The sequence below is a fragment of the Dryas octopetala genome, chromosome 1, assembly GCF_963921425.1.
Source record: "Dryas octopetala chromosome 1, drDryOcto1.1, whole genome shotgun sequence".
NCBI classification, from domain to species: Eukaryota; Viridiplantae; Streptophyta; class Magnoliopsida; order Rosales; family Rosaceae; genus Dryas; species Dryas octopetala.
The window spans coordinates 11,952,165-11,975,505 of NC_141366.1; the positions used below are offsets into that span (position 1 = coordinate 11,952,165).

Sequence of the window (23,341 nt, forward strand, 5' to 3'; positions counted from 1 at the left end):
CTACCCATCCCCGCCACTCCCCCCACCCACCCACCCAGCCTCGTGACACCTTCCACCCACCTAGCCCCGTTGCTCCTCCCACCCACCCAGCCCCGTCGCTCCTCTCACCCACCCACCCACCCACCCAGCTCCGCCTCTCCTCCCACCCACCCAGTCCAGTCCCTCCTCCTCCACCCATCCCTGCCACTCTCCCTCGCAACCCAGCCCCTCTCTTGCTTCTCGATTACTATCTTCTCCAAAAAGCGTAGCAAGGCCAAAATATGAGATCTTAGGATCCCATTGGTGATCAAACTAGTTGGCAAAGTAGTACAAGCATTCCTCAAATAAACACAATTGCCCAACCCAACAACTAGCACATTATGCAAAGACCAATCTACAAGATTCAGAGGTGCAGATTGATGGATTTTTTTTTTTGGTCAAAGGATGTTTTTTTTGGTCAAAGAATTTTTTTGCCCAACCCTGAGATCTGACTTGGATTATGATTTACGATTTTGGTATGTTTTTGTTGGTTTTTGTTTTGAATTCGATTAATTGCTTACTGGGTTTTGGTTGTTGTGGCTGGAGAACGGGAGGCGAGAAAGAGAGACGAGAGATAGGAGGTTGGTGAGGGGCTGGGTGCGGGGTGGACGGGGTGGTGGTGGGGAAGGAAACCGAGCTCACGGAGCAGCTAGAGTGAGAGGAAAAGAGAGTGACAGAGAGAAAGAGATAGAGGCCTGGGTTTGGGGGGGTGCGACGGGCCAGAGGGGTTGGGTTTGGGGGGAGGGGCGAGGGGCGAGGGAGGTGGAGCGAGTGGCCTGGATTTGGGGGGGAAGGGCGGGGGAGGTTGGGGGGGTGGCCTGGGTTTGGGGGGGAGGGGCGGGGAAGGTGGAGGCGGTGGCCTGGGTGGGGGAAGGGTGGGGGAGGAAGGAGGGTGCTAGGTGGGGGTTGGCTTTTTTTTTATTTTTTTATTTTATATTATTTTAAAGGTTTATTAGTTTTTTATTATTTTTGGTTTAGGTGGCTATTTTTAAATGCCAAGTCAAGATTTAATGGTGGGGTCCGCGTGTGCCACGTCAGCGCCACGTAGGCAGTTAACGGTCTTCCTAACGGTCAGACTAACAGAGGTATTCAATTGACAAAAAACATAAGTTGATGTACCCTAATGAAAGTTTTTAAACCAGAGGTACCCAACTGATAAGTGATGTATAGTTGAGGTATATATATGTAATTAACCCTAATTAATAACTAAACTTACTAAACAATTTTTCACATGCACTGTTTAATTAAATTTTTTTTTTTATTATAGTTAAATTCTTTGAAGTAAAATAAAATAGTTTACAGTTAAAGGAACAATAATTCGAGTTTCTCAGTATTGCAATTTACGTTTCAATGTGATCATAATTTAATCGTTATTGCAATTTAAGTAAGGGAAATTTATAATTCAGTTTATTTTATGAGTCTTTCTTAAACTATAATCGGTAGTAATTTAAGATTTTTAATCAAGTCATTTTATTTTTATTTTTTGACATCTTTATATTAAATTTTAACTCCGAGCCCAAAATTTCAGAGTTAAAACTTAACATGCAATCTCTACAAAACTCATTCTACATCCTAGGAGGGGAAATACCTTTCAAATCAGGAGATGACTTTATTATGAATTAAAATGATTTTCTTATAAATTAGGCTTATTTACACCATTGCCCCCTGTGAGATACACTTTTTTTTCACTTTGCCCCCTGAAACTTAAATCCTCTCAGTTTGCCACCTGAACTTCACACAGTTGTTGCAAAAGACCCTATGCCGTCAACTCTGTCAATTTTTCCGTTAAAATAGCTGACATGACACCTATATGGCATGAGTGAGACCCTTTTCTAGTTATGTAAGATCCATGTGAACAAAAAAAATTATAAAAAATTGACATGGATCTTATTATTTTTTAGTTTAAAATTTGTTTTTTATTTTATTTTTTGTTCACATGGATTTTACATAACTAAAAAGGGATCTCACTCATGCCATATAGGTGCCACGTCAGCTATTTTAACGGAAAAATTGACAGAGTTGACGGCATAGGGTCTTTTGTAACAACTGTGTAAAGTTTAGGTGGCAAACTGAGAGGATTTAAGTTTCAGGGGGCAAAGTGAAAAAAAGTGTATCTCACAGGGGGCAATGGTGTGAATAAGCCTATAAATTAAAATGACTTTCTTATAAATTAAAAGAACTTTATTATAAATTAAAAAAAAATTCTTATAAATTAAAGGACTTTATTATGAATTAAAAAGATTTTCTTATAAATTTTAAAACATCCCGATCTCCATTTTAAAACTGTTTTTCTAAAAAACCCAAACCTAATTATCTCTTTAAGAAATGGACAAATTTTTCTTTTGGTCCTTTTGGTTTGGTTTAAATTTTACTTTGGTCCCTTGTAGTTTTAATTGTTCGAATTTTAGTTTTATACTTTATAAATCGTCAATTCAATGATATATTAGCATTTTCGTTCATTAAATTATCAAATTCGTTATATTTTTTATCATGTAATTTACAAACCATTTAGATTTTGGTCATATACTTTATAAATTGTTAGCGACTTAATGATGAATTTAACAAATAATATACGAAAATGCTAGTATGTTAATAGATTGCAACAATTTATTAAGTACATGACCAAAATCAAATCAATTAAAACTATAAGAATCAAAGTAAAACATAGCCCAAACTTTAGAGACCAAAAGTGGAATTTACCCTTAAGAAATTGAATAGCTTTCATAAATAGCAAGTGATTGATGAAGCAAATACCAATTATCCTTTAGAAAGCAAATTTCATCATATTTATTTTCTACAAACGGCAATTGGGATGTATTTGGAAACTTTCACAATAGTGGACAATAGTAGAAAATAAAATCAAGATCAGGGGTTTTTATGTCTTTCTAGAATTAAAGGTTTCTGTGTCTTCTTTGGAAATCCAAGATTTTAGTTAAAAAAGTAATAGTTGCCTGTTTTAAATACTATTTTCTTAATTTAAAAACAAAATGAACCATTCCGGGCCAAAACAAAATGAACCATTGAATTCTAATCGATTGTTCTTCACCGTTCTTGGATGGGTTGAGATTAGACAACAGCATGGGTCTCCCAGTTGTGCAACTAAGCATGAGGCTTTAACTTATCTCTTTTGAAACTGAATCATATTGTTTGCACCTTATAGGATGCATACATACAAATAAACAAAATGCGGCACTATTGGAATTAAATTTCATTCCATCAGAGATATCATCATTTCATTTAAGTAGTAAGATTTACAAATATATCTTATATTTTACACTCAATGAAGAGTTCGATTTAAAACTGATACTTGACCAGAGTCACCGTTCAATAAGAAAACCTCCAAAGGGACATAAGGAGAGGCTACTGACGTTCCAAATCTGTATGTAGGTTGCAGTATTTTGCTACCTTTGGCACACTGAAAACTTCGAAGCCTTGGTCCAGTTCTCATCTGCCAAATCTGCATGGCATTGGACAAGAGGGCAAACATATCAAAAATGATTAAGCGTAATAAAGTGAGTTTGATCTTAATCACTCGAAGAACTACGGAAGTGCTTTAACAAAAGCAAAATGAAGACCCCATTAGTCCAAAACAAAGCAGAATTGCTCGATCTTACTCAAATTTGAACTTTATTTTCTCTCTTTAATACCTAATGATATCTATTCATTCTACCATCAGGCTGCAATCAGCATTTATGTGTACACCAAAACACATCAACGAAGAATAGTAAAAGAATGTACCTCAACAATTCCTTTTCGAGGGGCATGAATAGCCAAACACAGGCAGTAATCACTCTTTGTAGGTTCATAATAACTGGAACCAGAAGCTGAAGTATCTTTATTGACCAACATCTCCATGAATAGGCAGCTAGCTTCCCGATATCCCTGCAAATCATTATACTACCATTAGGAAAAAGACAATTACATCAAAATGAAGGGGAGAAAAATAAAACTCAATGTAAGGATTCTGGGAGAAAACCTTCCATAGCCGCACTATCACAAGTGCCTGAGTATCTAAAAGCAATATACGACCAAGTGAATCTGTAATTGCAGCCAATGTGCCACTAGGTGATAAGGTCAGCTTCTCACCCTTTCTAGGGAAATCCTTCAAACATGTCAGTGGAGAAGCTGTCATAAATCACGGTGCAAGTAAGTCAGCTGAAAGGATTTTACATGCAGTTGAAAAATGATTGGTAGGTAGGATTCAAAATCCATGAAGAACAAACATGATTATACTAATGACACTAAAATATTATGGTCTAATACCCTTTGAGCTCATGATAAACCATATTATATCACTCATCTCCTTAGACTTGATTGGATGTCACATGCACAGAGATATTGAAGAAAGTACATTTTGTCCCCTTAGCAGCCCAAAAGCCTGTTTGTGCACTATTTAGATTTTTTTTGTTATTTTTTTTTTTCAATACGATATAGGCTATAGCAAAGTTCCAAGAGCAAATAAATTATGGAAAGCACAAATAATCTTGCAAGTAGAAGATAGGACCACCATCATTACTTTCAAGATGATTGACCATTTTTTCTTTGTGCTTGTATTTTTTGTTTTTATAAGATTATGTCAATATTCTGAAACATTCTTTACCAGTTCATTGTTAACTCTTGTGTACTCAGGTTTTTCTTTCTTTTCCCATTGTCAAACATATCTTAGGTAGAATTTAACCATATTAATATATAATTCAATGCTATAAATTGCATATTACCTATGTAATTAGGTAACAATTTATGGAATGGTAAATTTTAAAAACCACAAAGGGGCAAGATGGATCAAGCGTGTAAGAGCTAGAGTGTTGAGAATCAGAAAATGCATGCAAGAGAAAGAGAAGTTCTGGTATTTATAGCCACTTTATGATCTTGTATGCAACAAAAATATCGCTGCATTTTGACACTTGTCTATGTGTCATTTGAATGATAAGTGGCACCACAACCCAACATCTATTCCTACATTTGGGTAGAAAATCACTCAGGCAACAACATCACTTAACCTCAAGTTAATAATAAAAGTTAAATGTTCTCACCTCGTGCAAATGGTTGAGGCTTCTCATCTGATTTTCTAGGTGGACTCTGTTCACTCCGCCAAATCATTTTTGAAAATGAAGCTATTGTTGAAAATGTTGCAGGCACGACTTTAGACAAGATAGCTCCCACTAAAGACCTACTTTTGTTGTCTGAAAGTCTTTATATGAAAAAAAATCTAGTCAATAAGTATGCCAAAAGTAAGAACATAAAAAGAGAGCACTTTTAAGTGAAAAAACCATATGAATAAATTTCACGAACTTTCTGACGAAAAAAAAAAATCACTAACTTGGAAAATATTAAATTGCATCATCCCACCAAACTAACCTGAAGGCTGAAATTACGGCATCCTCTCCAACAGTGATTCCGCAGTAATAATGTTGACTTGACTGCCCAACAATAAAAGCAGCTGAATTCAAATCCAGAATAACTTCAGAAAGTTTCCATGATTTACAGGAAAAAGAACCAGAAGCATTATGTCATCAAAACTACAAAAATAGTAGACAAGCATGACAACAAGACAAAATTTTAAATGTGAGAGAAATTTCTGTAAATATATCCCCACTGATAACCTTTTTTTTCTGTTTCTTTCATTTAAGTAACTTCTCTACTCAAGAAAACCTTATTCCATCAAGATGGAATCTAAAGAAAGCATCAGTACTAAATTAAAAATAATAATAAATAATAATAAGCAGGGTGACTTCTACCTGGATTTCCATCAGTGGTGGAGGCATTATGCCAGCAATTGCTGCATCAGCACAAATACCATACTTGCTGACACTCCATAACTGGTACGGTAATTTTCCATAAGAATGTGCTAAACCATCTGAGTCTCGTCTTTTGGGTTTTGGATCCCAAAACTGAGACTGTGTTTCTTGAAACCATTGGTGCAGCATATTCTACATTCCAAGCATGTAAAGCATATTATTAGAACCCGTACCAATTAAATTTCTAAAGCCTAAAAGCCTATAATCAAACTAGAAAGACGGGGAGATCTAAACTTTTTGCGAGTCTCTAACAGTTAACATCACCAACCATCTCATTAATTTCTTCAGGCCGCTAAGAATAACATGGTTTATGTTCAAAGATGACATTACAGCTGGGAGGCAAAAACAAATGTTTCTCATACCTGAATATCAGAACCATCAAAACGGGCAATTATGCCTGGCATAACAACACAAACCTCCTCTGAGGATGTATCATGGGTCAAATCTCTCTTTGTTCCGCGGACTCTCAACCTTATAACGCGTACAGGATATACCATCTGTAAGTACAAATTAGTAAAATTTAGTCACAAGTTGCAGGACCAAGAGCATAATTCAAGTTCAACAACCAATGCAAGAAATAATCACAATGGCATACAAAGTCATTATACTTAGTTACTTACAAACCCAGTAGCCTATCATGTGAAAACCTAACAAAAACTATATATGCATAAATTATTTTGTGAAATCCAACAACATTTTCAGCATTGAATCAAAATCCCATTTTTCAAGATTTTCTTACAAACCCAATTCAGCAGCTTTACCTGTTTATGAATTAAATCACCAGCCAAAGAGTAAAAGAGGAGATAGCCAGAAGAAGTCCCGACCACAACCACCCTTATCTCATCAAACACCAACCATTCTATAGCCGTAACGAACTCCGCCTGAATCGGGGACAATTCGGGTCGGATCTTGAGGCGGGTCCCGTCGGACTCAGCCCACCCAAGAACCACAATAACGGATCGGTTGGCCATCGCGAGCGTGTGGGTGTCGAGGGCGCAGAGGAGGTTCGGGTTGTCCACGAGCCAGCCCTCCTTGCCCGCTCCGAGGTCACCGAGCTCTTCGCAAGCTATGCTACCCAGCTCCGTCGTATGAGCTCGCTTCGACATGTTTGATTGGATCGGACTCAAAGAAGAAGAAGAAGAAAGACAAAGCGTATTTGTATTTAGCTATTAGCCTATTATTGCATGAAACGCCGTCGTTTAGCATCCTCTAAAATATAACTACATAACGAATTGAAACGTAGCGTTTTAGCTGTTATTGCACCTCTAATACTGTAACTCGGTTTGGATGTTTCGGTGGTCCTCCGAGAAATGGAAATGCTGATGAGTCAAGACCCCTCTTCGCTCTCTAAAACCCTAAACCCTTCTCTCTTTCTTCTCACACCATTCTCGAACCCTCTTCGCAAAACCCTAATAACCCTCAAGCCCCTCGAAGGCCCTCAACGCCTCTCCATCAAAGCTTTCTCCCAAATCCCGCGAAATTCTGATCCTAATTTCACATTTTCCCGCCAAATTCCCCAACTTAGGCGGGACCTCCGCTCGTTCGCCGGACGGAGCAAGAAGAAGGCCGGCGGAGGTGGTGGGTCGTCTCCGGGTCGCATCGAGGGCAACTCGGAGTTTCGCCAGGAGTTGAAGCGAAATGCTCGTCGGAAAAGCAAGAAGCTTGCGGAGTCTATGTTCTACCGCCTCAAGAACCAGAGCCGGAAATACCCCGATAACTTCACCGACGATGAGCTCCAGCAAATCGGTCTCGGGTACGACCGTATGGTCCGGTTCATGGAGAAAGACGACCCCAATTTGCGCCACCCGGATGATTGGTACAAGTACGGAGAATTCGGACCCTACTCGTGGCGTGGGGTCGTCGTTGGTGACCCGGTTCGCGGAAGGTTGTCGGACGAGAGGGTAACGATGATTGGTGAAGTTAGGGACCAGGAAGAGTGGGATAAGATTGAGCAATTTGAGATGGGTCAAGATTTTGGGAAGAGATTAAGGCAATTGGATAGGAGCAAAGGGCTTAAGTACTTTTGGGTGTTTGTGAGGCATCCAAGGTGGAGACTTTCGGATTTGCCTTGGCAGCAGTGGACTTTGGTTTGTGAGGTGGTTGTTGAAGGTGAGGAGAAGAGGTTGGATAAGTGGAGTTTGATGGGTAGGCTTGGGAATCTGACCAGGTCTATGATAACAAGATGTGCAGCTTGGATGAGACCCGACATTATATACGTGAAGCGGCCGGTTTTTCAGTGTAGGTTTGAGCCTCAGGGTGATTTCTTCAAGGTGTTGGCGCCGTTTCTTGATCCGAGTACGGAGCAGGATTACTTGTTTGAGTTGGAGAAAGATGATGGGAGTGTTGAATTGTGCACTTATTTTGGTGGGTTGTGTAAGATAGTGAAGGTGAATCAGAAGGCGTTTGTGGATGATGTGGTTAAGGCTTATGAGAAGCTGAGTGATGAGGAGAAGTCCAGGTGTTTGGGGTTTTTGCTGAAGAATCATCCGGTTCAGTTGCTGCATCCGTATACCAAGGAGTGGAAGGCCAAGTTGGAGGAGTGGGAGTTGGGTTGTGATGCTCCAGATCATGATGATGGTGACCTTGGTATCAATGCGGCTGAGAAGAAGTTTGAGGATTGGATTGAGGATGATAATGAGGGTGATGATGAGGGTGAGGATGAGGAAGATGATGTTATTGTGGATATGGAAGATGTTGGAGACAATGAATTGGGTGATGAAGATGAAGAATTTAGTGAAGAAGAGGATGAGAAGTATTGGGAGGAGGAGTTTGAAAAGGCGGTGAGTAGCTCTGAAGCAATGGAAAAGCTAGCAAAAAAGAGTGTAGAGATAACTACTGAGCACTATAAGAGGCAATTGAGGGCCATGGAAGAGATCAAAAATGGAAACTTGGAAGAAGATGGTGATGAAACCGCCCTGAGGGGAAAGCGAGCGAAGGTGAGTCCTGAAGAATGGAAGATTGCTGGGTATGGTCCATGGATGAAGAGGATTAAGAAGAGTAAAATTCCTCCACAGCTGTTCTTGAGAGCAGCAGTTAGACCCTTTACTTACAGAAACCTTGTGAAAGAGATTGTTTTGACCAGGCATGCAATTCTGGATGGTGATTTTGGTGGAAAGCCTTGAAAACATTGGCATTTCTCTGAAGGCTAGTGGGTGGGGGATATATTCATGAATTTGGCTCTTGTTAGTAGCATGACTGTATCGGCTGGTTTAGTGCATTACAGAGAGCGTATGTGTCTGATTGAATCAATCTCAATGAAGTTTATGCATGTAACAGGAGTTGTTTGAAGTAGAGAAGTTTTGTGTCCCATTTTAATCAATTTGTATTGGGTTGCACTCTGGCCCATTTCTTTTCAGTCTCTCAATGAATTCTTTTTAATTTCATTTCAAACCTTATGAAATGGAGGACAGAAAAATATCACAATTCCAGAGCTCTGAAGAATAAAGGACAGAAATGTATGTTGCCCAAAAGTTGGTTTCCCTTTGTGGTAAAAGATGCCAAACATTGTTTACATAGGAGTTTATGATATGATATAAATGAAGATTTTTATTTATATAAAAAATAAATAAATAAACATTCTTTATAGAAAAAATAAACAAATGAAGATAAAATATAAAGTTTACCATATATTTCTTTCTTTTTTCTTTTTGGAATGAGTAAAAAGCAAAATTGAATCACTTGTGTAGCGTCACTCCTCTCTTCCTCTGGGCACTCAAAATGGCGGGAAAGCGATAACCCTAGAAACCAACTTCCACCTGTTCACTCCATGCTAACCATCTCTAACTTGCATGCGCCTATTCGTTACTCTCTCTTCTCCCATATAATCCCCCGCCTCCCCAAAACCCCCAATTCTGAGACACTCTCCGCGAAACGTTTCTTTCCCTATCAAACCGCGACGAAACGTTTCGCTTATATCTGCTTCCAAACACCACCAATGTCGTCTTCTTCTTCGACCCAAGTAGCCGCCCAGTACGCTAAGTCTGGCAGGTCCTCGTGCAAGAAGTGCTCGAAAGTGATTGCCGCCAAGGCTCTGAGGCTGGGCTTGGTGAGCAGAGATGCGCGGGGGGGTTTCGACGTGACCAGGTGGCACCACTTGGATTGCTTTGATTTTGGGTCCGAGTCGATTGCTTCGGTCGAGAAGATTAATGGGTTTCAGTCTTTAAAGGTTTGGTCGTAAGACTCGAACTGAAGTTTGGATTTTGCTTTGTTTGATAATTCCCTTTCTGCTTCTGAATTTTCTCTGCAACCAAACTGGACCTCTGTGTATAAGAGCGCAAATTGGTTTAGCATGCATGGGATTCTATTCTATTTGATTGTTCGCTCACTTGTTTGTGTTTTCAGAGTAGTGATCAGGAAGCTTTGAAGAAATTGGTAGGTGCATTTGAGAAATCTCCAGAGGAGGTACATGTTGATTTTCTGCAGTTTCTTGCTATATTAATATGTAAGATGTCATATGTTGTTAACATTCAAAATGAAAGATATAAACTTGACTCACTTAAGTACGCACTCCCCACCAATTTTAGGTTCATATGCAATCATCAATTGATGTGTAAAGGACCGATCAAGATTCTCCGATTAGGGAAAAAAAAACTGTTGCAATAGTGTGATCAGTGTTGTGCTACAATAATGTGACTCAAAATTCTTTCTTAATGTTATTTGGTCTTCCAGCATCATTGAGGCTAAATGGCAGCTTGCAAAAAGTAATAGTTTAATGCTTGCATAGACTCCATGTGCAACTCTTGTGATTGGTAAAAAAGCACATTTGAGGGACCAAATGAACTTAGAAAGGCCGGTGAATGGTGTGTACCTAAAACAAGAACTTACAAAGATGAACCAACTAACAACTAATTACAAAAAATAAATGCCACACAAGTTATAGTTTAAATAATTAACTGCCAAAAAAAATATAAAAAAAATACAAAAAATTGACTTGAAAACCAGCAGTTTTTATCTTTATCTCAATCCATATAACATTTATTTTATAGTAAATTAACCTGGAAACTTCCCAGATCAATTCCAACCTTTAAATTGTGCACTAATCATGCCTAAATGAACTTGCTGGTCTATATGTTTGATTTTGGTTCTTTATCTTCTTGGTGAATCTGATTAGATTATTAGTATATTATTTGCAATACCTTTTTTGCTTTTTGTTAACGATGAAATTGAATATTTGCAGGATTCAAATGGAAGAAAACATGTGACTGAAGGAAAGGAGAGTTCTCAAAAGAGAAAGGTAAACAAACTATGTTTTTATTTTCCTTATTGCATTGATTTGCTAAAGGAAATTCCTGCAATGATTTATTTTGTTTTCCTTATATAGGTTCGTGAAGTACATGAAGATGAAAATGAAATAGAGGAAAGGGATTTGAAGAAAGCAAAGGTATCCGATTGCTCTTTTACAGTGGGTAAACACATCTTTATTTGTATATCTCTAGAACTGGATTTCTTCTATGTGATGCTAGAAGGCCTCTGAATTACTATCGGAAAAATATAGTCACATTACAAGTATTGAACATCTCGTACAGCAATACTGTTGCGCCTGTAATTACTGAAAGTTTGATCCTCATTGTTTTTTCTTTATTACATTAACAAATATATAACATGGACTGCATACAATTACTTGTAGTGTTCATTTTGTTTTCCTGCATCAACATCTAGGTACAAGTGCGACTTATAAAAGCTCGGGAACTAAATTTTATGTTTTATGCAGATTTTCTGCTTTCTAGTGATGAATTATTTTAAATAGAAAGTGAATCTATACATTGTTTTTTGATGCTCGTGAGTCAACTTCTATCATTATTTGCTTTTCATTTGCAGTCATCTATATCTGATGGACAAGCTAATCTGGAAATATCCTTTTCAGTTTCCGATGTAAAGAACAAGTACAAGGTCTGATCCATCTCCTTTGTTTTCTTTTACACCCCAGAAATATTTCCACGAATTTTCCTTTGGTCTGAGTATATTTTGAATGTACCTTCAATATACATCTGTAAATTTTGTGGCATTAAAGAAACCTTTTTTCTTGCATAAAGGTATCTCTTACCTCTGTTTTCTTGGAAATGTTTACGGATTCAGGATGCAACTCTTTCACCTAAATGGAAGGCATTTCAAACAATCATATTTCTTGAACGGGTAAGATATATTATCATTATTTGTAAAGTTGTTTTTAAGAAGCTTGTTTTATCTTTGTGGATAATTGAGATGAATAGAAAAGGCGATTTTATTCTTATGTCTATGTAACAATATGTTACAGGCTACTTCATTCCTTTAATGGTTTAATGGACGAAAATACGAGATATGATGCTGGTTTTCTGTTTTTGTTTTCTTATGTACATTTGTTTATGTTTTTACCTATTTCTTGCTTACAATGCAGACATACAATTGTGCACATATATGTTCACTAACACAACTTTTATGATCTCTCGGTCCCACTTGCACACATGCATGTATACCTTAATACCTATCAAACTCAACATGGTACTTTTCAGCAGAGGTATTTAATGTTGTCATGTGTTCGTTATGTGCTTCGCTTTTTACAGGATGATGGTCTACATGATTCAAGTAAAATTGCTGCTTTTGATTTTGATGGATGCCTTGCGAAAACTAATGTGAAAGGGTATGACCAATCCGATGCTTCAGGCATTATCATAAGTATAATATTTTTATTGGAATGTGTATAATAGTAGTCTCACCGCTTCTTCGCACAGAACACACCAATGTGATCAAATTTGTACAAAAGAAAAAAATTCTCATATGCCACAGAAATGTGATCAAATTTTTTGGTTGATATCCTAATATGCTGCTCTAATTTCAGAGTAGATGCTGATGCTTGGTCCCTTATGTATCCTTCAATACCTGATAAGCTACAGAGCCTGTACAAGGATGGCTACAAGCTGGTTTGTACTCTTTCTATCCATATAAGCGATTGAAATTATATATAGAAGTCTTATGATTTTGTGCAGTGACATTCTGGTTTGTTTAGTTGTTTGGGTTTGCATTAATTTAAAGTTTGACTGCATTGGTTCTTTTGCTTCTCTTTGATCATTATCAGGTAATCTTTACAAATGAATCCAACATTGAGCGCTGGAAGAATCGGAGACAAGTAGCTGTGGACAAAAAAATTGGACGCCTCAACAATTTTATTAAGCGAGTGAAAGTCCCAATTCAGGTAATCCTTTCTGACTAATTTATATTTCCCGTGTGGTTGCAACTAATAAATTATTCTTAATCAGGAACTCTATTTATCCTTTGTGATAAGATTTTGGTTGAACATACCCTTAGTTGGGAAAACGGGTATTCAGCCTCATTGATAAGTAGAAAATAATTTAGTAGCATTGGTTTGAAAGTTAATAGCTTCAACTTTTGACATGTAAAATAATTAAATAAATAAGTTAAATTGCTGTTATCTATATCCAGGTTTTCATAGCTTGTGGGCTAGGCAAATCTGGTGGTCAAGCAGAAGACCCCTTTCGCAAACCCAAACCAGGGATGTGGCATATTTTGGATCAACACTTAAACTCTGGCATTTCCATCGACAAGGATCAGTTATTAAACTCTTTTCTTTTGTTACTTCTTTGGTTCTATAATTACTATTTTCCACATAGGAAGAATTTGAAATGCTATTTTATTTATCAGTTTAATTCTTTTTGTTGTCTTTAGCATTTATTATCGAAAGGATGAATGGTTATATAAAATCTCTTTTTGTCTGCACTGTAGATCCTTTTATGTTGGTGATGCAGCTGGGAGGCGCAATGATCATAGTGATGCTGATATTAAATTTGCAGAGGTACTAATATATTATGTCATATGACATTATTATTTATCATGTGCTTGGATGCACAATATTAAGCCCATTTATTATTTTAAGCTCCAGTTGTATTTCGTTGCACACTGAATTTTTATTTTCTTTGATCCATTTTTTTAACATTCTTTTAGCTTACTTGGAAGTTTGCCTTTGTCAATCTACTAAGGTTGCATCAATCTTTGATTTTTCTGGTGTAGTTGAAAAATGCTTCAAGTGCTTGGACATTATCTATTCTGGTTGGCAATTACTCTCCCATTCAAAGTGCTCATAGTTTTTCTTTCTTTTGCAGGCCATTGGTTTAAAGTTTTATGTGCCGGAGGAATATTTTGGTGTTTGAGGAATTTTGTGGTCAGCAGCTCCTACTGACAAATTCAGTGTGACATTACAGTTGTGTTTAGCAGGGGATATTGACTCAAATTAAATCATGTATCGGATATTAAGCCATGCCCTCATGCATTGTAATTAACTAATTATCATGATGTAGTTTAACTTTTGGATTTTAGTGGAACTTCTGTTTTGCTTCAAATGAGTATATTTTTTACCTTTGCTCCCTCCCGCCCTTTGTGTTGCAATGAATTTAGGGAAACTCGCTGCACATTTCTTGTATTAAATGGAATTTTGGATACATGAAATGGAGATGATTCTCAAATGATGCTATGACCAATTAATTAAGAAATCCATTCAAAATAGAATAGGTTCTGATTCACTCATTGTGTCTCAGGTTTAAACTTACAAATATTCATCCATTGTGAAGCAAATCACTAGGCTAATTAGGTTATGGTCAAATTGTATTTTTCTCTACGATGTTCGAATCTCTCAATACTAGGCACCTAAAATTAAATGAAAATTGAAACAGAGTAATTTGAAGCAGAGTATCTGAAGTGATGGCTTACTGGTTGTGGGTTGAGCAAAACGTGGCAGCACCCCATAATCCCATGCTGAAGAAGAAGAAGAAGAAGCAATCAATACAGAACAAATTACAGTGTTTGAGTTGAATTTGTGGTTTCAATTTATTGGATTGAATTTCACGATGGATCCCTACTTGGAACAGAGACTCAGAGACGAGGTCATCTACCTTCACTCTCTTTGGCACCAAGGTCCCCCCACCAACCCTAACCCTAGAATCCCCAACCCCACCAAGAGGAAGAGAATCAGGAGTCCAAATGATCAAAGTCCCAACAAGAAGCAGTCCTCGCAACCCGACCCGCCTCCACATTCGGACCCGACCCCGCCTCAAGACTCTGCTCCGGGCCCTTCCTCGCACTGGCCCTCAATGCCCAAGAAGCCAAATTTATCTCCGGTGGCATCGCCCGAAGAACAAGCAAGGCTCGCCGCGCTTAAACTACAGCAAAAGGCCTTGGACACTTGCCGCGAATTGTTTTGGGGCAATGCCGGGTCCGATAGCGACTCCGAGGAGGAATACCAGAGTGACAAGGATGGAGATGACTATTGGGTAGCAAATGGTGAAAATGAGGAATACTACAAGTTGTTGCTGAATGTGTTTGTGGAGCAGAGTGAGTTGAGGAGCTACTATGAGGTGAATTATGAGAGTGGTGAGTTTTATTGCTTGGTTTGTGGTGGGTTAGGAAAGAAGAAGAAGATCAAGGGATGTGTTGGGCTTGTTCAGCATTCCATTGCCATATCCAACACCAAGAAGAAACGGGCTCATAGGGCTTTTGCGCAGGTTGTTTGTAAGGTTTTGGGTTGGGACTTTGACCGGCTGCCCACCATTGTGCGCAAAGGGGAAAGGCTCGGTCTTTCTTTGGCGAAACCCGACCAGGAACAAGTAACATAACTGATAGTTTTTTGTTTGTTTGATTTTCGTCTGTGGTGGTTGTTGTTGTTGAGGTTTATATGAATTGGGTTGAGTTGTGAATGTTGCAGGGTGAGCCTGAGGTAAATGCTGGTTCTTGTGAGGGTGTTTCGGACGCTTTCAAAGACAATGTGACAGCTGAAAATGATGCTAATGCTGAATCCGGTGAAAAAGAGGCATTTGATGAGCATCAGAATAATGGTAAAGAAATAATGACTTGTCAGGTTAGTCATGTCTATAACTTTAACTTGGTTTTTGGTTCTTGACTTGCACATGAGTTTCAGACATATGACAATTTGGAAATTTTATATAATTTGATGCGTGCTGTACTGTTTCAGAACTCTTTGGACGATGATTGCACAAATAAAAACACAGAGAGCCTTGATAAGGGAATATCAGAAACAGAAGTAAACAAAGAAGCAGTGGATGCGTGGGTAAGATGATTGCTCTGGAAATGAACTGAATTGATAACTTCATTTACAAATGAACTGAAATATATATATTTTCATTTGATCTGGGCTATTTGTTTCTCTTTCTATGTCTTTATTGGTTTAATGATGGCATACTTAATGTAAACTGCACTACCAAATAAGATGTATCCATAAGTTTGCTGACCATGAAAGGGCCGATATTTCTTAAATGGACCTCTCTATTTATCAACAAAATGGAGAGGATCCAAATCCATGCCAAATCTACCCAATCTTTGACTTTGCTATAATGCCTGTTGTAGCTTGTAAGTTTAAATGTCTGCAATGGTTTAGTGCTTTTTGGGTTCATCAAAGCCTACAATTGTTTTTTTCCTCACTTTTAAAGAAAAAATGTAATGCAGGGATCTGTTAAGTCACTGGTATCGACGACTGAATGGCCATGCAAAGAGTCCAGTGTTTCCTCATCAACAGTGTTAGGTTGGCCGACCTTTATTTCTCAGTCAGATTCTGCAACATGCTCTAATCCAGTGGAAGAACAAGCAAGGTCTGCTGCGGTGCTGCTACAGCAGAAAGCCTTAAAAGAATGCCAGGATTTCTTTATTCTCAAAGCTGGCACATACAGTGATGAAGACGATTCAGATGAAGATGGGTCTGAGGAAAGTGAAGAGTTAAAGTTCTTTTCAAAGATATTTACTGAGGATGGCAAATTGAGAAGTTTTTATGAGAATAATTTCAAAGATGGGGAATTTTGCTGTTTGGTTTGTGGCGGGGTAGGGAAGAAGGTATGGAAGAGGTTTAAGGGCTGTATTGCGCTTCTTCAGCACTCCACTACTATAATAAAGACAAAGAAGAAGGTGGCTCATAGGGCTTATGGCCAGGTTATTTGTAAGGTCCTTGGTTGGGATATTGGTCGGCTCCCAACCATTGTGTCCAATGATAGATCTGTTGGTGAACCTTTGGAAAAGTCAGATAATTTGCAGGTAATTATTTCATGTGTGTGATATGTTTATTTAATGTATAGTTGTTCCTGATTTTTTTAAATTTGTTTTAATTGAACATTGCAGGGTGAAGTTGAGGAAAATGCTGGTGATCACAAGGATACTTTAGTTGTTTCCAAGGAAAACTTGGACTCTATGAGTGGTTATAATGGTGAAATAGTTTCGAAGGAGGAATCTGATGTTGCTCAGACTCAGAGTGATGGACCGTCATCGACATGTGAGTTGCAGGTGAGTTTCAACTCAGTTCACTCCTCAGCGAAATCAGACGAGTCAGATTATTATTTCATGTGTAATGTGTATATACATCATAAATTCATCGTTATCTCCGAGTGTTATAACATAGTTATGATTGAACATTACAGGGTGAGGCTGAAAAAAAAGCTGATGGTCAGAATGAGGATTTGAATGCCTTTTTGGAAAATTTAGATCCCCTATGATATTAACATAACTCCAAAGGAGGTTTTTTTATTGTACATCAATGTTTTCTGAGATGCCGGTGAGTTCCAATTCATCTTGTCAAACCTTAGGCAAGTTTCAAGTGACTTTAATTTTCTGATATGCATTTCGCACTAAAGTTATATCTGAGTGCTATGACATGCCTTTAACTGAACTTTTCAGGACAAGGCTGAGAGATCACCATGGTCACAATGAAGATTTGAATGTAATTTTTGAAGGATTCAGACCTTGTAAACTGTGTTAGCATTGACACAGTCTCTGGGGCGGAACATAGAAGGGACTAAGAAGGGCCATGGCCTCTGCAAACTTATGGGAAAAAAAAAAAAAATCAATTAGTTATAGATTACCAATGTGTTGAGCATATGTGTCACTAGAAAATATTTTTTCTTCTCTTCAATTTTTCTCGTGAACATTATATTAAATCAAATACCACCTTGTGTTCTGGATAAAGAGGAAGGGTTGCTTGGTTGCAGTTATTGCATGGATAAATGTGGGAAAAAGAAATTAATAAAAGAAGTTGGGTCAATTGCTTTTGATGTCTTTCGTAGAGTACTTGAAAATATTTTATTTTTCTATTTCTTGCTTGGCCCTTGCTCCTTGAGAGGTCAATGTACATTCTGCATGAATATGTTATTGTGTGTTGAATTCAAATTAATGTTTAATGTCAAATATTTCTTTTCACAAAAAATAAGCGTCAAGCAAGTGAGATCATTGTGTGTTCTCATAAATGAGAAGTCATACGAAGCATAGCTGAATTTATTAGAGACAGTTCGACTTCCCCCTCGTAGAACAAATGTTAACTTATACCTTGTGCACGGCTCTAGTAAAATTTTTTGGGCACTGAATCTGATGGATGCAAACCTTCACAGCAGCTTTTCATCCTCCATGTTTAGTGGGAGATGTGGCTTTTTTTTTTTCTTTTCTTTTTTTCCAAATCTGGAGGAGGGCTGATTGGAACTTTGAGACATTAGGAGATTTTAAATTTATCTTTGGATTTATTATAATTGTCTACTTTATAAATTTAATTTAAATTATGAATTTTGAGACAATTAGGTTAAGACTTTGTTTTCCAGGAATATATGACATGATTTATTTATTTATTAATCTTTAGGGAGAAGGGATTTAAAATTGAGACCTCTACAATGGTTTGAAATACCTTTGATTAGATTAAAAGAATAATTTTTAAAACAATCTTATGTAAGTTAAGTTCGTATCACAATCTTCAAATGCAAGCGTTGGTGCAACGACATTATTGTTTGTGCAAGGGTTTAGATAAATTCAGCTATGTTTCTTATTACTTTCTCATCTATGGGAAAGTACAATTAATCTCACTTGCTTGGGGCTTATTTTTTGTGATAAGAAATATTTGACATTTAACATTAATTTGAATACAACACAATAACATATTCATACATAATGTACATTGTCCCCTCCGGGAGTGGAGCCAGGAATTCCTTCTATGTTCATAGATCTTACTCACAAGCCAGTTTCGTGCCAAAGCTGGTAAGGCAGATAGCAAATGCCTGGAAGGCTGACAAGGGCCGTCTATAATCCATGGTAAAAGTATCGTCACCCACTTTCCCAAATTGGAGAACTGTTTCTTCATCTCCTTTCCCCCCTGGCTGGCTTGGGTCCACTGTTGCAACCAGCTGAAAGTTCTTCACTGATGCTACCGTGACCCGACCATGGAAATTTAAACACCAGCACTGCAACTGATCATGCCATCTCGGAGCTTTATTCCTCAACACGGTGTAGTCAGAGCTAGTAGATTCGGGTTTCTGTGTCTTGGAGTTGTCCCAAGGTTTGCCAATGGGAATTTCACCTGATGGTGGGCAATTCAGTGGGCAAACCATCCTCCTTGGACCTCTTGATTTAAGAAGGTTGAACTTGTAAGAGACCTGTCCAACTTCAAAGTTTCCTGCTGGAACTTGGGGGCTTATTTGCTTGCTTGCAAAACGGCGGCAGGACCTGCTGCTTGCAGGCTTTGCACCACTATGCGGCGGCTGGCTGTCATAGATTGTAAAATTGGTGCCCAAAAAATCCGAGCTGCAAAAGTTTTGGGATAAAATAAGAATGCAGATAAGAAAATGAGTGATCAATTAAATTTGTTTTCTAGTAATTGAATGGATCTTGAAACAAAATTGGTTGGTTTTCAATGTGAAGTCATATGATCTTTACAATAGTTCAATCTCTCTGAGATGCAAACTACTAAAATCCCAGTGTCAAGTAGGATCTGAATTGTACAAAATGAGGACATCATGTCAACCTAGCTTGGTACTGGACTTCAATCTCTTACAAATATCCTGAAAATTGGTACTCAACATATGAAGGTATCTTGAACCAGAAGCTCATTCTCATGTTTTACCATCCAATAACAAGGATCTGAACCAGTGTCAAACAACTGTACCAAACAAAAGGAACTATATCACATTATCTCTCACCTTAAATTCTCTTCACAAGAATGTCTTACCTTAATTTTCCCACATAAGCGTTGCTTCCTTGGGATAGGTCATCAGCATCAAGTGATATTATATACTCAGTGTGAGAGCCATGCCTATATCTCCGTGCTGCTAAGAGAAACTTTCCCTTCTCTGTAAACGCTGGGAAGGGGAGAAAAAAATTTAAAAGAATTAAAAAAAAGGTCAACCATTAGCATATATGGGGAAAAAGATCAACAAAAGTGGGGGGGAGCTGCAATATCAATAAGAGAATTAAAAAGGAAACAGCATATCATTTATACCCCTAGCTTCTGTACAAAACACTACCATAACAATAATTTGTCTATTTCAGTAATGATAATTTAATAGCACTAACAGAAACTTTGCAGTCAAAGGTCACTTCCATAGATGGCAATATTCAGTGCCAAGAAAAAAGGACTGTGACTGCACTGGCAATGCCCATACAAGCTGCTGAGGAATCCGCCCCCTCAAACCAGTAATTTCCATTATATCAGCAATTCTCAGCATTTTGTGGCAGTCTCTAACATAACCAAGAAGCACAGATCCATTTTCTTGGCACCAGATATGCTTGTAGATGGAAATGAGTTGAATAGAGAGAGAGAGAGAGAGAGAGAGAGAGAGAGAGAGAAAGAAACCTCTTGCAAACCGCTCGCTCCAACCCACAGACTTACTACAACCTTAACAATAGAAGAAATTAAGAGAAAATTACATTCGTTTCCTCTTGATTTGGGCATTGTAAGTATTGAAAAACTCCAGGACATAGGCAGACAGGGTTGACAGAAAAAGGGATCAGAATCTGAACATTTGAAGTCTACTCAACCATATAACAGCTACGACACAATCATCAAAGGTTAACTTCCACTCAATTGATACATGACAGAGTTGTGATGAGATGTAATTTATGTTACACACTCAAAATTTCAGAGTTCTTAATTAATAATCCTAACGTATTATATTTGAGTTCATAAAGCTCTCTTGCAGGGCACACGAAGACACTAGCATGCTACTCCAGACAAGCCACGACAGCTAAACCTACGACCTCCCTTCAAACCCAAAGTGATGTTGAAATGTGGACAGACAAATTATTAATCAAACGAATAGTAAAATTTACAAACTCATAGATTCCTACATGGCAGTTGCTTACTCAGCTATTCACATATAATCGTAAAGCTTCCATACAGAAATTACCAATAAACAATCCCCTTGAAGCATCTATAATTAATAACTATACATGAATTATCTTCTAAAAAGAATAATTCCTATTGACCAAACTGTAAATCATAATTAGAATAACTTGTCAATGTATAAATTTAGTTTTGGCTAAAAGTCCATATTCAACCATCTACAAGTTAACTATTTACGATTATTTTTGAAAAAAAAAAAGTTATTTAATATACAATTTGTTTTATACTATACCAAAAATGCAACCTACAAGTCATAAGGAGGGAGAAGAAAAAAATAGAGCTTTCTAATGCTAAGAGTTATGACATGCCTTTCCCCACATATTATAAGTTGCATCCAGGCTTCAAAGCAAAATCGTATCAGAGAAATAACACTCGAGTCAAAAACTATACAAGACCAGGAAAGTAAAAGGTTTCCTTATAGCAAGTCTGAAACTGCTCAAAACCTGCTGAGTCAAGTCAACTAAGGAATTCAACCACCAGGAAAAGGTCCAACATTATGTCCTTATATAAAAGTCAACTTAAAGGTTTTGACAAAGAAAATCTCCCGATTTGAGTATGATTTCAGTGACTTACAGGTCAAAGTTTTAATTAGTAAAAGTAAAACCGCATTTAAGACTCATAGGAGGAAGTCATTCTGAAAGTCGGTCTCATGTGTCTCAAAGTGTATAATCCACAAACACATACTCACATGGGGTAAGTGCAAGATAAAGGTAAAATGTTGAGGTCTTCTTGTTTCGTTTTATTAAACATTGATGGGGAAAATCGCGAGGTCCTGGCTGCAAGAATCACAAAAAACAAAGAGACAATCAATTGTAAATCTTCAATCAACTTATTCCTAACCAATAAACTAAATGAATCACTGAACAGTACACATCTATACCCCCAACCAGGCTAGTTGCAACTTAATTTTCACAACTTCAATCTATGTTCAAAGAGATGCATGAAAACAAAGCTAACCAAGAGAACAAAAGAAATAATTATCATAGTTTATTATTTGTTTTCTGTGGAAGGATGTTAATTATACTTCATTCATTAAACAAAAGTAATAATACTACTAATCTGCCAGGAAATCCATATTTTCAGCATTCACAACATTAAGTGATTAGATTTAGTTTACAAAACGGAGACCACAGCTTTTTTATGGGGACTTCCATCAAATTTAGTTTTAATTCAGACAAAAAAAAAAAAAGAAATCAAAAAAATCAAAACAACAAAATGAAAAATGAAACTTTATCAACTTCTTTGAACTTTGTGGCAATACAAATGTATTGTTTTTACCAGGCAAAGCCAGAACAGGTGCAAAATGGGTGAGAATATTGAGTTAGTCCCACAAAAAGACATAAATCTGGTGTGTTTTTATAGCTAGCAGCTTCTTAAAAATGCACATTCTTCAAAAGTTAAATCAATTTTTACATTGTCCTGCAAATTCACTCTGATCACAGATCAACCCCATTATGACTTTGCGACCCCTAAATAATAAAGTTTCAAAATTTAAGGCTTTAAACTATTTCATATTCCTTCATTTCCTAATCATCCAAGAAAATTCGATTATAATCGATCTCCAAAGAATTGTTCAAGCCCTATACCATTCAAAACTAACCTAAATTTTCTTCAAAGAAATAAAATAAATCGAAAATGATATTGCCAAGGGAATACCTGTTTAAGGCAAGAAGGGAAGGTAATTTTTCCATTCTGAGAAGGCGAACGCACGATCTCCTTGGTAATATCCCTCCACCGCTTGCAGACGCAGGCACAAGCGACGACGTTTTGGCGGTTGGGCCACTTGTCCTCGCTAGTCTCCACTCGCTGTATGATCTCGCCGAGGAGCTCCGGGAGCATAGTGGACCATGAAGAAGAAGATGCTTTGGACGAGTCGGCACAGTCCGCGACCCGGTCCAACTCGGCCGAATCGCGGACGACCCGGCTGTCGCCCCTACACGCCGCCGCCTGATCTTCGTCTTGTGATTTCAATTCTCTGAACGATTTGGAGAATCTCCGGGAGAGAAGGGCTTTCCTCAGAGACATGGCTTAGTGTTCTTCGGGTATCAATCTCATTGGTAAGAGAGAGAGAGAGAGAGAGAGAGAGAGAGAGAGAGAGGCGAGAGTGGTAGAGGTTGATGATGAAGAATGAAAAATGAATATTATTAGTGATAGCGTGACGGGCTGTGACTAGTGGGGGTTGGAGGGCGAATAGAAATTGAATGCGCGACACGTGGCGCTATCGGGGTGGAGTTAAAGTGGTTCTTGTATAACCTGGCTGTGAGGTTAGGGAATCAGGAAGGTGTGTTGGGCTTTCTTCTAGTTTGACTCGGTCTTCAACATTAAAGCGCAAGCCGCAAGCGGCAAGACTGTAACCAGTATTGGCCAGCTATTTTACTGGTAC

At 37.9% G+C, this 23,341-nt stretch overlaps 5 protein-coding genes across 7 annotated transcripts; 3 read left to right on the plus strand and 2 right to left on the minus strand.

The window, feature by feature from the left end:
• Positions 1-3,124: 3,124 nt before the first annotated feature.
• Positions 3,125-7,001, minus strand: LOC147297908 (Rab3 GTPase-activating protein non-catalytic subunit). The gene is made up of 8 exons (XM_086241801.1): positions 6,578-7,001; positions 6,179-6,313; positions 5,757-5,948; positions 5,377-5,438; positions 5,052-5,209; positions 3,995-4,143; positions 3,757-3,900; positions 3,125-3,475 (listed from the first exon to the last, which is right to left on the minus strand). Exons 1-8 carry the CDS (start codon positions 6,920-6,922, stop codon positions 3,296-3,298), a joined length of 1,365 nt encoding a protein of 454 aa, XP_086097927.1. The 5' UTR covers positions 6,923-7,001; the 3' UTR covers positions 3,125-3,295.
• Positions 7,002-7,005: 4 nt separating this feature from the next.
• Positions 7,006-9,151, plus strand: LOC147297909 (uncharacterized). The gene has a single exon (XM_086241789.1). It carries the CDS (start codon positions 7,127-7,129, stop codon positions 8,936-8,938), a length of 1,812 nt encoding a protein of 603 aa, XP_086097915.1. The 5' UTR covers positions 7,006-7,126; the 3' UTR covers positions 8,939-9,151.
• A 327-nt stretch (positions 9,152-9,478) lies between these two features.
• LOC147297910 (phosphoesterase) lies at positions 9,479-14,170 on the plus strand. The gene is made up of 12 exons (XM_086229039.1): positions 9,479-9,981; positions 10,158-10,217; positions 10,993-11,049; positions 11,137-11,196; positions 11,634-11,705; positions 11,892-11,948; positions 12,356-12,432; positions 12,631-12,712; positions 12,868-12,984; positions 13,233-13,360; positions 13,533-13,602; positions 13,910-14,170. The coding sequence occupies exons 1-12, from the start codon at positions 9,583-9,585 to the stop codon at positions 13,955-13,957; spliced, it is 1,227 nt and encodes a 408-aa protein (XP_086085165.1). The 5' UTR covers positions 9,479-9,582; the 3' UTR covers positions 13,958-14,170.
• A 108-nt stretch (positions 14,171-14,278) lies between these two features.
• Positions 14,279-17,824, plus strand: LOC147297911 (uncharacterized). 2 transcript variants are annotated; one of them, XR_015119867.1, is made up of 7 exons: positions 14,279-15,406; positions 15,505-15,657; positions 15,772-15,867; positions 16,263-16,841; positions 16,926-17,087; positions 17,222-17,355; positions 17,478-17,824. XR_015119867.1 is itself a non-coding variant. In XM_086229038.1 (6 exons), exons 1-6 carry the CDS (start codon positions 14,651-14,653, stop codon positions 17,294-17,296), a joined length of 1,821 nt encoding a protein of 606 aa, XP_086085164.1. In that variant the 5' UTR covers positions 14,279-14,650; the 3' UTR covers positions 17,297-17,824. The 2 variants fall into 2 exon arrangements, 1 of the variants encoding a protein (XP_086085164.1); XM_086229038.1 differs by having other exon boundaries at positions 17,222-17,824.
• Positions 17,825-18,564: 740 nt separating this feature from the next.
• Positions 18,565-23,056, minus strand: TLP7 (tubby like protein 7). Of its 2 annotated transcripts, XM_086248360.1 has the most exons (5): positions 22,615-23,056; positions 21,647-21,734; positions 20,410-20,451; positions 19,786-19,915; positions 18,565-19,361 (listed from the first exon to the last, which is right to left on the minus strand). In XM_086248360.1, the coding sequence occupies exons 1-5, from the start codon at positions 22,981-22,983 to the stop codon at positions 18,788-18,790; spliced, it is 1,203 nt and encodes a 400-aa protein (XP_086104486.1). In that variant the 5' UTR covers positions 22,984-23,056; the 3' UTR covers positions 18,565-18,787. The 2 variants fall into 2 exon arrangements, with proteins under 2 accessions (XP_086104486.1, XP_086104490.1); XM_086248364.1 differs by lacking the exon at positions 20,410-20,451 and having other exon boundaries at positions 22,615-23,055.
• Positions 23,057-23,341: the final 285 nt, after the last annotated feature.

Bases quoted from the DNA above. Each gene is read 5' to 3' on its own strand.
- LOC147297908 (XM_086241801.1), bottom strand. From the start codon at position 6,922: ATGTCGAAGCGAGCTCATACGACGGAGCTGGGTAGCATAGCTTGCGAA. The intron at 3,901-3,994 runs GTTTTCTCCCAG...AATGATTTGCAG, and splicing joins TGATAGTGCGGCTATGGAAG to GGATATCGGGAAGCTAGCTG. The intron at 3,476-3,756 runs GTACATTCTTTT...AATGCCATGCAG, and splicing joins CTCGAAAAGGAATTGTTGAG to ATTTGGCAGATGAGAACTGG.
- LOC147297909 (XM_086241789.1), top strand. From the start codon at position 7,127: ATGGAAATGCTGATGAGTCAAGACCCCTCTTCGCTCTCTAAAACCCTA.
- LOC147297910 (XM_086229039.1), top strand. From the start codon at position 9,583: ATGCTAACCATCTCTAACTTGCATGCGCCTATTCGTTACTCTCTCTTC. The intron at 11,949-12,355 runs GTAAGATATATT...CGCTTTTTACAG, and splicing joins CAATCATATTTCTTGAACGG to GATGATGGTCTACATGATTC. The intron at 12,713-12,867 runs GTTTGTACTCTT...GATCATTATCAG, and splicing joins ACAAGGATGGCTACAAGCTG to GTAATCTTTACAAATGAATC.
- LOC147297911 (XM_086229038.1), top strand. From the start codon at position 14,651: ATGGATCCCTACTTGGAACAGAGACTCAGAGACGAGGTCATCTACCTT. The intron at 15,407-15,504 runs GTAACATAACTG...TGAATGTTGCAG, and splicing joins CGAAACCCGACCAGGAACAA to GGTGAGCCTGAGGTAAATGC. The intron at 15,658-15,771 runs GTTAGTCATGTC...GTACTGTTTCAG, and splicing joins AAGAAATAATGACTTGTCAG to AACTCTTTGGACGATGATTG.
- TLP7 (XM_086248360.1), bottom strand. From the start codon at position 22,983: ATGTCTCTGAGGAAAGCCCTTCTCTCCCGGAGATTCTCCAAATCGTTC. The intron at 20,452-21,646 runs GTGAGTATGTGT...TCTATTGTTAAG, and splicing joins TTATCTTGCACTTACCCCAT to GTTGTAGTAAGTCTGTGGGT. The intron at 19,362-19,785 runs GTAAGACATTCT...AAACTTTTGCAG, and splicing joins GCTTATGTGGGAAAATTAAG to CTCGGATTTTTTGGGCACCA.